Source organism: Bos mutus, chromosome 5 (genome assembly GCF_027580195.1).
Source record: "Bos mutus isolate GX-2022 chromosome 5, NWIPB_WYAK_1.1, whole genome shotgun sequence".
Classification (NCBI taxonomy): domain Eukaryota; kingdom Metazoa; phylum Chordata; class Mammalia; order Artiodactyla; family Bovidae; genus Bos; species Bos mutus.
This window is the reverse complement of record NC_091621.1, coordinates 70,272,683-70,286,900: the sequence shown is the minus strand read 5'-3', so window position 1 is coordinate 70,286,900 and position 14,218 is coordinate 70,272,683. Positions and strand designations below refer to the sequence as shown.

The 14,218-nt window shown below is 38.7% G+C and overlaps 1 protein-coding gene across 1 annotated transcript in view; it reads left to right on the top strand.

Moving 5' to 3' along the window:
* The window catches only part of TRHDE (thyrotropin releasing hormone degrading enzyme), a 446,473-nt gene that overhangs the window by 229,429 nt on the left and 202,826 nt on the right, over window positions 1–14,218 (top strand). The window contains 2 exon segments of the mRNA XM_070371007.1: window positions 10,461–10,615; window positions 13,363–13,476. Coding sequence (XP_070227108.1) covers window positions 10,461–10,615; window positions 13,363–13,476 — 269 coding nt within the window.

Below are 14,218 nucleotides of genomic sequence, written 5' to 3'. Positions count from 1 at the left end.
CTTATGCATATGGGATAAGTCCTTTGGCATAAAAATTCTTTTTCGGGGAAAAAGGGAATTAGGCAAAACTTGACAAGTGTTCCTCCTTTGCAGTTGACAGTAATCAGTAAGTGTCGAGGAAAAGTGATTGCAGAGATGAAAAAAAAAAAAAAAAGTCTTTTGAGTGTGTGGTAGGAAGATCAGCAAAAACACTGACTGCATATTATGGCCTAATGCTAATTCAGTAGAATGCTAGGAGTTTGAGAACTTAAATGGTAGGCTTGCGAGTACAAGTGGTACTGATGAAAATTTTGTTACAGGCTAAAATATGTAGCTGAAACTAGTCTTTTTTGATGGAAATATGCACGAAGTCCATCAGCAGAAAGTAAGCTTTGTTTTAAAGTTTTGAAGTACTGATTCACACTTTTTAAAAAAAATTTTCACTGAAGTATAGTTGGTTTACAATGTTGTGTTAGTTCTGAGTGTATAGCAATGTGAATCAGTTATATAAGTACATATACCCACTCTTTTTTAGATTCTTTTCCCGTGTAGGCCTAAATTTGGTGGGAATGTATCCAGGAACAGCAAAGCTTAAAGTCCTCTTTGTCAAATGAATTTAAAAACGTGTATACCTGTGGCGGATTCATGGTGATATATGGCAAAACCAATACAATATTGTAAAGTTAAAAAAAAAAAAAGAACAGCTAATCACCAGAATTAATAACAGTTTCATGCAACACTTGAATGTTCAATGTATGAAAAAGCACACATTGGGATTTACTTGGAATTCCAAAGTAGTTACAGCAATAAAGTTGAAGATGAAATTAAAAAAAAACAAAAAAACACAAATAAAAACAACTATTCAGAACTTAATCAGTTGGTGAGTAAAAAAAAAAAATCTTCCGAATATGTACTTGAAGCAAGAAATGTTTTTTTTCATTTTATAAATACCAGTAATAGATGACTTCTATGAATTTTATCTTATTAATGCTTCTTTTTCAAATGTAATTTATATTTATACTAGTCACATATGGTAATTGTCAGAGCAAGGAGTTTTATTTTTTAATACAGAAACTTCAATGCTTATGTAAATAGTATCTTCAAGTGCCAGTAATGACATAATAAAAACACCACTGTTTTTAACCTGTTAAACCTTTAAATCTTCAAGTTTAGAGTCCTTAAATAATGAAGTGGGAGTGTCCTATGACTTTTTTTTTTTTAAAGCTTGTTCTTAGGTGGGTTCTGTATTGCTTTACATCATGAACTATTTTCAATTCAGAAATCAGAATGCCTAACATAACACGTTAGCCAACACTGCATCTTTGTTCAAAGACAAAGTTAGGCCTGTCATGCATCAGATTCCCTAAGGTGAGGACAGACCGGTTAGATCCCAAATAGTGACGGCATTGATTTATCATGTGTTGTGCTTAGGACTAAGTGTTTTACATGGACCATCTCATTTACTCTTCACAACAACCTGCAAGGCTAGTACATTAATATCCTCACTTTATCTATGAGGAGATAGAAGCCGAGAGAGATTGAACAATTTATTTGAAGTTTCATAGCCAGTAAGTGTTAGACCTAGATCATAATTAGTGTGGACTCTAAAGCTCCAACTTTTAACTGTTATGTCTACTGACCTCTCCCAAGAAGGCTTAGGCTGCAGAGCTGGAAAGGCAACTGGGGCTGTGATGGAGATGCTGCTGAGGACACAGTGTGGAAGACAGCGCTGACGGTGAAATTTAAGGGTGGGAAGGAAATAGAAGGGGAAGTTAGTTCAGAAGCCTGGGGATTTGACAGCAGGATAGATTTGGGGTAGAAGAACCAGGACAAAGTTCACAATGCATCTGTAATCTAGGGGAAGTGCCTCTGAGTGATACTCAGCAGAGAAGCTGAAAGGAGCCGAAGAGCACTTCACATAGCAAAGAGTGAAACCAAGGAACTGATGACCAGAAGTGCAGAATTTGATCTTCTTTCTCCAATAGGAACTGGTTATGGTTACATATCTGCTTTGCAACATCAGGCAAGACTAGTTGTAAGCTATATTCAGCATTACTTGTCATCAGAAAGGAAAGACTCTGGATGACAAACTCTGTTGATCAATTTGAGATCAGAATCTGACCTGACTGTGGTAGGGAGGAGAGGCCTGATATAGCCCATTGTTTTTTTTTAGTAGTTATTTAATAATGTAGAATATATTAAAGTTTATTTTAATATATTAAATATATTAAAAGTATATATGAAGTTTCAGACTTTTTTTACTTTTTTTAGTAGTTATTTAATAATGTAGAATATATTAAAGTTTATTTTAATATATTAAATATATATTTAATATATTAAATATATAAAGTATATGAAGTTTCAGACTTTTTTTACTTTTTTTAGTAGTTATTTAATAATGTAGAATATATTAAAGTTTATTTTAATATATTAAATATATATTTAATATATTAAATATATTAAAGTATATGAAGTTTCAGACCAGAACATTGCCACTAATGCTAGAGACTGGGCTTTGGTTTGCATGTATTATCAATATTAGACTCTGTTTTGTGATTCTTGGAACATTTCTACCTGGTTTCAGGTTCTTAGTGTTGTGTTGTCAGGGTGCTGTGCTGTGCTTAGTTGCTTAGTTGTATCTGACTCTTTGTGACCTCATGGACTGTAGCCCACCAGGCACCTCTGTCCATGGGGATTCTCTGGGTAAGAATATTGGAGTGGGTTGCCATGCCCTCCTCCAGGGGTCTACCCAACCCAGGGATCAAACCCAAGTTTCCCATGTTGCAGGAGGATTCTTTACCATCTGAGCCATCTTGGAAGCCAAAGAATACCAGAGTGGGTAGCCTAACTCTTCTCCAGGGAATCTTCCCAACCCAGGAATCAAACAGGGTCTCCTGTATTGCAGGCAGATTCTTTACCAGCTGAGCTCTCAGGGACATCTGTGGTGGTGCATTTTTCATAGTGATTGACTTTCCCCAGAATCCAAAAGAGGAAGTTATAATACTTTCTAAAGGTTTGCGTACATGCGTGCTTAGTCGCTTGGGCTTCCCTGGTGGCACTAATGGTAAAGAATCTGCCTGCTAATGCAGGAGACTCAGGAGACAAGGTTCAATCCCTGGGTTGGGAAGATTACCTGGAGGCATGGCAACCCACTCCAGTATTCATTCTTGGAAAAATTCCATAGACAAGAGGAGCCTGGCGGGCTGCAGTCCATGGGGTCTCAGAGTCAGTGACTGAGCATGCACAGCACGGACATGCTTTTCTGTCCATGGAATTTTTCATGGCAAGAATGCTGGAGTGGCTTGCCATTTCTTCCTTCAGAGGACCCAGGGATCAAGCCTGCATCTCCTGTGTCTCCTGTATTGCATGTAGATTCTTTATCCACTGAGCCATCAGGGAAAAGCTTCTTAAGGTTTAAGCCAGATTAAAGTTGGGGCTGTCAAATAATAGTCTACTACTAAGGTGCTTAGACATTTTCCCCTGGAAGTCAAAAAGAACTATGTATCTGGGTGTGGGGGTCATTACAGATGACTTTGCAATAGGGGAGAACACTCAAAGAAAACTAGTAGAATGGGTTAAAAAACACACACATAGATGGAAATCCTAGAACTCTGGTTTTCAAAAGTTAGAAGATGACAAGAAAATAAAACAAACAACAAAATACACCAACAACAAGAAACGCTAATTGGGGAAGTAGAGGAGAAACTACGACAGACCCTAATTCACAGTATAATTCTCAGCAATATCTAAGAAGAAACCCAGAGGTCTCCATATTTTGTAATCTTAGTGAGAGCTGTTTAAGCAGTGTTAAAAGTAGAAAGCAAATTCTAGTGCACTGAAGGGAGCAAGTAGAGAAAACCAGATTTTTATGGTAATGTATGTAATCACTTTCACTACTATTATATGAATATTTGCTATCTGCCTATAGTTTTTAGAACTATAGTAATTAATTGCGAGCAGACGCCTATGCATAATTTTAGCCAGGATTTTTTTGAATTTCCAAGTAAATTAGACCCTGAAACATTTGAGTTTTCTTACTTCTAGTCTCAAGGCACATTAAAGAGTTGTGGTTGAACATTTTAATGGATATAACCTCATGACAAATTTATTTTGCAAAATTAAAACAATTTGAATAAATCTTATCTTCAAAGTTAAGCAATAGAGTATTTCAGTAACTGAAGATATATTTTTTAATTTATTATTTATTATTATTTTTAAAATCTATAAATAAAATTTATTTATATAAATTTAAATAAATTTATTTAAATAAAATAAATAAAATTTATTTATTTATATAAATTTATTTAAATAAAATAAATAAAATTTATTTATTTCTATAAATTTATTTATAATAATTTTATTTATAATAAAATTAAATTTATTTATAATAAATTTTAAAATAAAAATTTTTATTAAAAATAAAAAAATTTTAATGTTTGTCTGCACTAAGTCTTTGTTGAGGCACAGGCTTTTCGTTGCTGTGCTCAGGCTCTCTCTTGTTGTGGAGAGTGGGGGCTACTCTTCATTCCACGTGCGAGTTTCTTGTGGAGGCTGCTCTTGCTGCGGAGTACAAGCTCCAGAGAGCACAGGCTTCAGTACTTGTAGCACATGGGCTGAGTTGCTCTGAGGCATGTAGGATCTTAAGTTTCCAGACCAGGGATAGGGCCCATGTCCCCTCCTTTGGCAGGTGGATTCTTAACCACTGGACCACCAGGGAAGTCCCTGAAAATATATATTTTAGCAGCTTCGTTGAGGGATGGTGACATGCAGTATATGTGACACGCACATGTGTGAAGTGTACAGTTTGAAGTATTAAGATATGTATTACACCCATGAAATCATCACCATAATAAACCCATCCATCTCTTCCAAAAATTTCCTTTCTATTTTAATCCCTCTAATCTTTGTCCCCAGGCAAGTACTGATCTGCGTTTTGACATTATAGATTAGTTTTCATTTTCTATATATAAATGACATGAATCATACAGCATATATTTTTTTCTTTCTTTTTACTCAGCATAACTATTTTGGGGTTCACCCATGTTGTAGCATGTATTGACAGTTCTTTCTTTTTATTGCCTGCTGCTGCCGCTGCTAAGTCGCTTCAGTCGTGTCCGACTCTGTGCGACCCCAGAGACGGCAGCCCACCAGGCTCCCCCGTCCCTGGGATTCTCCAGGCAAGAACACTGGAGTGGGTTGCCATTTCCTTCTCCAATGCATGAAAGTGAAAAGTCAAAGTGAAGTCGCTCAGTTGTGTCCGACTCTTAGCGACCCCATGGACTGCAGCCCACCAGGCTCCTCCATCCATGGGATTTTCCAGGCAAGAGTACTGGAGTGGGGTGCTACTGCCTTCTTTTATTGCCTAATAGTATTTTATTCTGTGGGTGCATCACACATTAGTCACTCACATATTGATGGACATTGGAAGTAAAAATGTTATGAACATTTGTGTACAAGTCTTTATGTGGATATATGCTTCCTGCAGATGTTCTGAAAATTTAGAACTATTTATGAGATAAAGATACAGAGCAGAATACGTGTGTACTCAGTTGCTTAGTCCTGTCTGACTCTTTTGCGACTCCATGGACTGTACCTGCCAGGTTCCTCTAATTTTCCAGGCAAGAATACTGGAGCAGGTTGCCATTTCCTTCTCTTGGGGATCTTCCTGAACCAAGGATCAAACCCATGTCTGCTACATCAGCAGGTGGATATTTTTTGCCACTGAGCCACCAGGGAATCCCTACAGAGCAGAAAGGTGCAAAGTGTCTCTCAGTAGTGCAGTAAAATCCAGGTTTCTCTGTACTTTGACATTGGGTTATTATGTCTGTAGAATAATCTCCTGCTCTGCCAGCCACAGACATGGTTCCCTCTATCAGTAATAAAGCCTGTGAGAGTCTGAGAAGCTGCCTTCTATTGCTGACCCTTCTGTGTTTCTCTTGCTTTCAATCCCTTTGTCTGAATCTGACTGTTTGCTCAGGAATCCTTGTCTGGTTGAAGTCCAGCTTTGTCTCTCAGGTCCGACACCGCTGCCCTTAGACCTCTGGAAACTAATGAGTCACCGGTCTGCTTGGCTACCGATGCCTGAGGTCTTTGGCACCAGCCTTCAGCTGCCCCACACGCTCAGGCTGCAGGTCAGACTGTGGCTGTGTGACTGCCCTCGGATGTACCTTCTTTATTCCAAACTTTTAGACTCTGCATCTGGCCTGTGTCTGGAGTCCTCGCTATGCCCTTTGAGCCACTGCATATCCCAGTGTGCGGCCTGACTTGCTCACTTAATCCTGGGGACCTGAGTACCCCTGGCTCTTGGAAGTCTCCAGGGAACAGAAGTGACTCTCTTTTGCCACAGTCTTGTTCTTAAGTCCAGCTGTTCCTAGTAATGGCCCCAGACCTGCTACTGCTGTTGCCATCTGCTGGTGGCAGATGGAGTTGGCACATAGTGTTCTGTTGCCTACTTTGCTCGTATTTAGGGGAGGCCTCAAAATAAAATCTCAAGCAGAAGTGTGTCTCTTTGCTCCATCCTTGCGCTCTGCACAGTTCTCACACCCGTGCTCTCCCTCCCTGCCCTCAGCCACGTCAGCCTCACTCTGTTTGTCCAGTGTGCTGCTCTCATTCCCTCCTTAGGTCTGTGCAGCTTTTGTCCCCTCTTCTTAGAAAACGATACTTCCACATATCTTCAGACATGTGGCTTCTACCATTACTCACGTCTCAAGCGAGATGTGATGGCCTTACAGCCTTGACCACGCTCCACCTAATCACTCCACCAATTACTGTCTTCCTCTATTATTATTATTATTTTTGTGATAGCATTTGTCATTTGCTCAGTTTCTCTCATTCATTTATTGCTTGTTAATTGATCTCTTCCTCCTACACACACCCACACGTAAGTGCCACGAGAGCAGGGAACAAAGAGCCTTGAGGGCAGAACAATGCTTGTATTGAGAAAAGAGCTGCTCAAAGATACATGCTTGTGTAAACGACTGCACGTAGTATCTCTATGTGCCCGTCGAATTCCTACTTATTTTCAGAAATCCAACTCAAACGCTACCTCTTTCAAGAACTAGATCTGATATTCTCTCTCTTTCACAGCACTTTTTATTCTTTATTTCTTGTGTTAAGTTGTCATGTTTCCCTGTAGTGAATACAGGGGCCATACTTGACTTATTTTAATACACATCTCAGACTTACACGGGGGCTGCCCCAGTGGCCCAGTGGTAAAGATTCTGCCTGCCAATGCAGGATAAAAAGTAGAAGCGGCTTTGATCCCTGGGTTGGGAAGATGCCCTGAAGTAGGAAATGGCAACCCACTCCAGTATGCTTGCCGGGAAAATCCCAGGGACAGAGGAGCCTGGCAGGCTACAGTCCACAGGGTCGCAAAGAGTTGGACATGATGAGCAACTGAGCATGCACACATGCACACAAACTTAAGGACACAGCAAATGCTTAGATGTTTGTTAACATCATGAATAAATGAAAATTAGCTTTGAGACTTGACCATTTAATTTTTTTCTTATTATGAAATATTTAAAGCATGCAGAAAAGAATCAATAATATTATAAGTAATACCCATGGATCCATTATCAGCTTTGAAAAATTAGCATTGAAAGCATATTGGGGGTACTTCCTTGGTCCAGTGGTTAAGACTCTGCCTTCCAATGCAATGGGGTACAGGTTCGATGCCTGGTCAGGGAACTAAGATCACACATGCCATGAGGTGTGGCCAAAGGCTAAAAAGTAAAATAAAACAAAACAAAACATTGGAAGAATTCCCTCGTGGTTCAGTGGCTAAGACTCTGTAGTTCCATTGCAGGGGGCATGAGTTTGATCCCTGACTGGGTAATGGGGACATGAGCCTCTGCAGACTGCACAGCGCATGGCGTGGCCAAGACAAAACAAATCACGTTTGAAATCCATTGTATTTGACCCTCTGTGATATTGTGATTTATGAGAAATATATCCATGCCATTCAGATTTCTCACACATGTTTTCTGGCTCACAGCTCCCAAGACCTTCAGAATTTTCCAAGTGAAGCGAGACCTAAAGTTGTCTTTTGTTACGTTAATACAGTGACTTTTGGAACTCACCTAAGGATGGAGGCTGGTTGCCAGGAAAACTAACCTTGTGATTAGAGGGTTGGAACTTTTCGTCTCACTCCTTGGCCTTGAGAATGAGGGGAAAGGGGCTGGAGACTGAGTTCATGCCTCAGTGGCCAATGATTTTATCAACCATCCCTCTCTAATGAAGTCTCCATGAAACCCCAAAGGTATGCGCGCAGAGAGCTTCCAGGTGGGTGAGCAGGTGGAGATCTGGGGAGAGTGGCACGTCTATGAGAGGGCACGGACGCTTTTCACCCTTTCAGACGTCTCTTCCATCTGGTTGTTCCTTAGATAGCTTTATAACAAACTGGTGATCTGGAAGTTAAATGTCTCTGAGTTCTGTGAGCTGCTCTAGCAAATTCATCAAACCCAAGCAGGAAGTTATGGGAATCTCTGATTTATAGCCAGTTGGTGAGAAGTGCAGGTAACAACCTAATCTTTCAGTTGCATCCTGATTTGAGGGGGGTGGTGGAACCTCCAGTCTTTATAGATCAGAAGCAAAGATAACAACCCAGGCTTGGGACTGATTTCTGAAGTGGGGGGTGGTGTGTAGTCTTACCGGACTGAACCTTTATCCTGTGGAGTCTGATTCTGTCTTTGGGTAGACAGTATCGGAATTGGACTGAACAGTGGGTCACTCTGTTGGAATTGCTTATTGATGATGTGAGACAACTCCCCTCTGCCTCTGCCATTTGCATACAATCAAAATTGATTCTGGAAACATAAAAGACTGTCCCTCATTCCTTCCTTCTCGTTTTTTCCCTGAAGCAATCATAATTCTGAATTTGGCGTTTATCGTTCGTGAATGTGTGTGATTCTGTGTGCATTTTACCACTACTATTTGTCTGAGCACAAGTGTGCATATGTGAATACCCATTTTCCACCTATTTGGCTTGCTTTTAAGTAGTGGATGATAAAGGGCATTCTACACTTCGTTTGTTCCCTCAGCATTATGTTTTTCTGATTATCCATGCTGATACATGTAGTGTTAGAATCTAGTGGTGAGACTATTTCAACTGTTGTATGGTGTTCCTTTTTTAGAACTATTTCACAGTTTCTCTGTCCAGTATCTTGGTGAAAGGCATGTAGTTTCTCCTTTCACTTTTACAAACAGTACCGCAGCAACATTCTTGTACCATTTTTTCCTTAGCATCCTGGGGTGTTACTCCAGGGTTTATACGGTTAAGTGGAGCCAGCTTGCCAGGGTTTGAGTCCTTACATCGCCACTTGCTGGCTTTCCCAAGAAGCATTGACCACCAACTATTTTCAGCCCTTCTGAGCATGAATGCCCTATCTCAGCTGCTGGCAACAAGCCGTCAACTTGGCTTAGATCCCTTTAATTCCGGTAGATCCTGCTGGAGCCAATTCCCAGATGCCACTGCTTGCTCCTGGAGCCAGACCTCAGCAAGCCTGTGGCTTCACTTGCAATCACTACTTTGCATTTATGTACCATTTCTGGTCCATGGAGAGGTTTATTTTCCAGTCTGGAGATGATATTTAGTTTTTCCTTTTCATATTTTATTTATCATTGCTATGTGTTTAGAGCAGAGGGAGTACATTAAAGCATGAACTTACTGTGTCACCTTAACCAAAAGTTGATAATATAATACCTTTACCAGCTTTAAAAGTAAGCATAAATCTTAAAATCATCTAATCATAGATTTTTGGAGCTGAAAGGGATTTTAGAGATTATGATGTCTAATAACCTCATTTTGTAGGTGAGAGAATTATGGTCTTGAGAAATTAAGTGATTTATTGATGTCATATATTTAATTAATGATGGAGGCAGGACCAGAACCAAAGTCTGCAGTTTCCCTCAATAGTCCTTTTGATGCTACATCGTCCATTATAACTTTCTTTATGTGAGCTATATTTACATGTAACATTTTATTTTTAACAGAACTCAAAAATACATTAAAATTAAGCAATTAGAAATAGGACATATCAGATTTTTAAACCACTGTGAGATGTTTTCTTTTGAACAATATTGAGGTAAAAGCAAGAGTACAGTATTCTCTGCATTAAGCTGATTTATTTTCATCAGAAGGCGCAGTGCCTTTTGACTCTGTAGATTCCTGCTGCCTTTGGTTTCCTTGACTTTCTGCAACTTATTAGGATAGGCGCATCAATAATGGTGCTGATACTTCCCACCTCCTCCACCACTGGGTCTGAAAATGGACTGTGATGGATGGATACAGCTAGCGTTTACAGTGATAGCCTATATTTCTGCTGTCACAAAGAAATGGCAGGTAGTTTAATTTAGAAAAAAAAATTACTAAGAAAGAGCAAGTATTCTTTTTAATGAGAATTTCTGGACTTTTGTCGGATATGCGTTTAGAATCGAATGTGTTTGTTAAAGCCTTTGGAATTGTTTTATTTTGTTTCTAGATCTTTTAGCTGTGCCTAAGCATCCGTATGCTGCTATGGAGAACTGGGGACTAAGTATTTTTGTGGAACAAAGAATACTGCTGGATCCCAGTGTTTCATCTATTTCTTATTTGCTGGATGTCACCATGGTCATTGTTCATGAGATATGTCACCAGGTATGAAAAAGGATCAGGTGTAAGTATAATTGCAAACTATGGCGAATGTAAAATGATATCAGATAGTTAGATTAGGAGTTCAGTTGTTATCCCCCCAATTAAGTTTCAATTCGGTGTAGAGCACTGTGTAGTTCTTTTTGGAAGATCTGTCGCTTTTCTCAAATGACAGCACAAACGAAAGTGAGGGCACAGATTGTATTGAATGAGCAACTGTCATTCAGTTTAGGTGAGGAGTGAGATGGCATCGCCACCCAGCAGCCTCTTTGGAGACTCCATGCACTCACTGTTCTTTGTCCACCTTGCTTTATTTTCTTGTGATTATTGGTGTGTATATATGATAAGAGCAGTGATGGCGATGATTTATTGCATTGCTGCAAGATGCAGCGGAGTTCTGTGTACATGTCAAAATTTGCTTTTGCTGAAATCAATTTGTTATTCCCCTTCTCCCATCACACAGACACTTAGGAAGTCTTTCACTAACTCAGCCACAGACTCTTTGTTCTGAAATGATTGATATTTTTTTGTCTTGGCATGTTTAGAAATTCATATGTAAATTAGCCAGCTTTGTCGTGAAGCTAAGATAAAATAAATTTCATGCACTTTACTACAATGAGTGAAAGGTATTACAGAGATTTCACAATGCCTATTTGAATCTTGATGCTAATGAAAAGAATAACTGAAAATAAACGTCTGTGCTTTAATAAAAAGCAATCCTTGTCTGGTGACCAGAAGCTATGGTTAGTTTTTAAGTGAAAACACCAGAAATCTCAGTGTGAAACCGCAAGACTTCCACTTGTTATCAACTCAAAATCTTTTTAAAAAGTTTGAAAACCTTAAAGAGAGGTAGAAAATGTTGTCAGTGAAAGAAGCTGAACAGGTAAATGCTAATATGTGAACACAGACTTCATGATAAATTGTTCCAGGCCACATGACTCTTTACCTAAATGTCAGCCTTCTGCAGTGAACCTGTGTGGTGTTTGTACCGGCCATGCTGGTCAGCTAGGGCATGTGTTCCTTGCTTCAGTGACTTAAGCGGATCCATTGTAGAGATAACTAGTGTTTCTGTATTGTGCTAAAAGTGGTTTCCAGCTAATCATACAATTCTTTGACGCAAAAACTGATTCCTTTTTGAACATTCCTAGACACAAGTTACATGAAGAGTTCTTTTGAAATAAGAGCATACTGATAATCATTGTTCCTAGAACTGGATTTCTTTTGTTCCAGACTCTCAGTTACTTTCTTGTTCTAGCTTAGTGATGTTCAGCTACTTATTATAGGAAATGAACCAGAAGCTGGGAGAAACACATAATAATTTCTACTGTCAATGCCAAAGTATCTTCTGCATTACCATTTCTCCTCACCTACTTCTTGTTGCAGTTTTTAAGATAGACTTTCAGTTTAAGAGAGAAGAAGCACTTGTTGCTGATCAAGAATAAAAAATACTTAAAACATCATTTAACTTGTGGTCATCAGCATGTTCAGAATTATCTTGTATTTGTATTTCGATTAGAGATCCTTTTGAGTAAGAGATACTTTATTATTAATATTGAAACGCTCTGCCACCAAGCTATTTAGCTCTTAAAGCTGTAGAGCTATCATCTGATACTTGCCTGACTACCTTTTTCTTCTGTTTCTTAAATAGCTCACTCCCACTTAGAATCTTCACACTAAGAGTTACTTATAAATGCCTAAAATCCTCCTGCCTAAGGCTTTCTCATGGCTCCTTCTTATCATTAAAGTATGAGCTCAAATGTCATCTGCTTAGAGAGAACCTTTTTGCTTTTATAATCTAAAGTGACCCCTCCCCCATACATATCATGTTTTAATAGGACCTGAAATTCTATTGTTTCTTTGTTTATTTTTTATTTTCTATCTCACCTCATTGTCCCTTCTTCCACAATAAAGTGTTCGCTGTCTCAGAAGGGACGTTGTCCAAGTGGCATAGTTCCTGGTATATAATGTTTTTTGTTTGTTTTGTTTTTTTAATGAAAAAAGAATTCCATTAAGCTTTTTCTGAACTCAGCAAGGATTTCAGAGTAATGCATCATCATCTAATCAAAACACCAATTAAAAATGACAACATTATTTTTCCTGAAGCGATCTTAGAGGTTTTTTTGTTTGTTTTTTTTGGTCCAACACTCATTATCATAGAATCATGGAGAGTCAGGTGTGGAGCATCCTGAAAGCCTTCAGCTCTTTCAGTAGGCTGACGTTGTCTGTGATTGCCTCTGACACTGGAAGGCGCTGCTCCAGTACTTCCTGTGCTGAGCTCACTGCTTCCTGAGGCAGTATTTTCCATCGTCATCCATTTTAGTCTGTTAGAGGGTCTCCTGCATTTTTAGCAGCCTCTACCAATTGACAAACCCCAATTTCCATCCATTAGTCCTGATTTGTCTCCTGCAGGGACACAGAACCCAAGCTTCTTCTACATATTAGGTCTTCAAATATTTGAAGACAACTGTCAGCAATTTTTTTTTTTCTCCTGAGTCCTTTCTCTCCCAGGTTAAATATTCTTTTTCTGTTCCTTGATAATTTTATTTTTGTTCTACCCTGAATGCACTTATTAAAAAATTAGCATCACCCAAGTGGTCAAATTAATAGTCTTGCTATAACCTATTTTAAGATCACAAAACCAATTAGAAAATGAATTTCAGTTGTGATCATCACAGTTTAATACATTTAATTCTAGATGAGATAACTCTGGCTAGATGTGATTTTATCTGATGCCCATTCATCTGTGATGGCAGTGGTTTGGTGACCTCGTGACTCCTGTGTGGTGGGAAGACGTGTGGCTGAAGGAAGGGTTTGCTCACTACTTTGAGTTTGTTGGTACAGACTACCTCTATCCCGGCTGGAACATGGTAAGTGCATTTCTCTTTAATTTTTTGGAACTCTCAGTGAAAGCTTGATCCCATGTCATATTGGGCTTATCTTATCGTGAGATGTGTTTGAAAATGCCAACTGATGCATGAAAAAAATTAGCTACCCAACAAAAGAAATGTAACCCAAAATATAAACGGTAGTATTCCAGAAGAATTCTCTTTTAGTTATTAGAACTAAATACAGTCTGATTGGTTATACATTGATTTCAAAATACTACAAGTTTTCTAAATAAAAATATTTTAGATTGCAATATTTGATAACAAGGATAAACTATCCCATAAATTGATAAGGTAATAGCAATTGATAAGTTATACTTTAAATGTGTATAGGATATCTCAATATATAGGAAGGAAAATGAGAACTTAATATTCAGTGTGATGAACTCAAAACATAGCTAAAATCTTGGATACATTATTTTTTTTACTTTAGGATTAAATGATTTAATAAGAGATTTATAATTTTATAAAGAGCTGTGTGCATTATATCCAAACTTGTATGTATGAATCTGAAGTAGGGTTCATTGCACCAGAAGCAATGATGTTCTTGAACATCCTAGAAGAAAAAGTGGAGGGGGGATATGATTTCTGTATGTTGTTGAATATGTTTTTCATTTTATGGGCTTCCCTGCTGGCTCAGATGGTAAAGCGTCTGCCTGCAATGCGGGAGACTTGGTTTCGATCCCTGGGTCAGGAAGATCCCTTGGAGAAGGAAATGGCAACC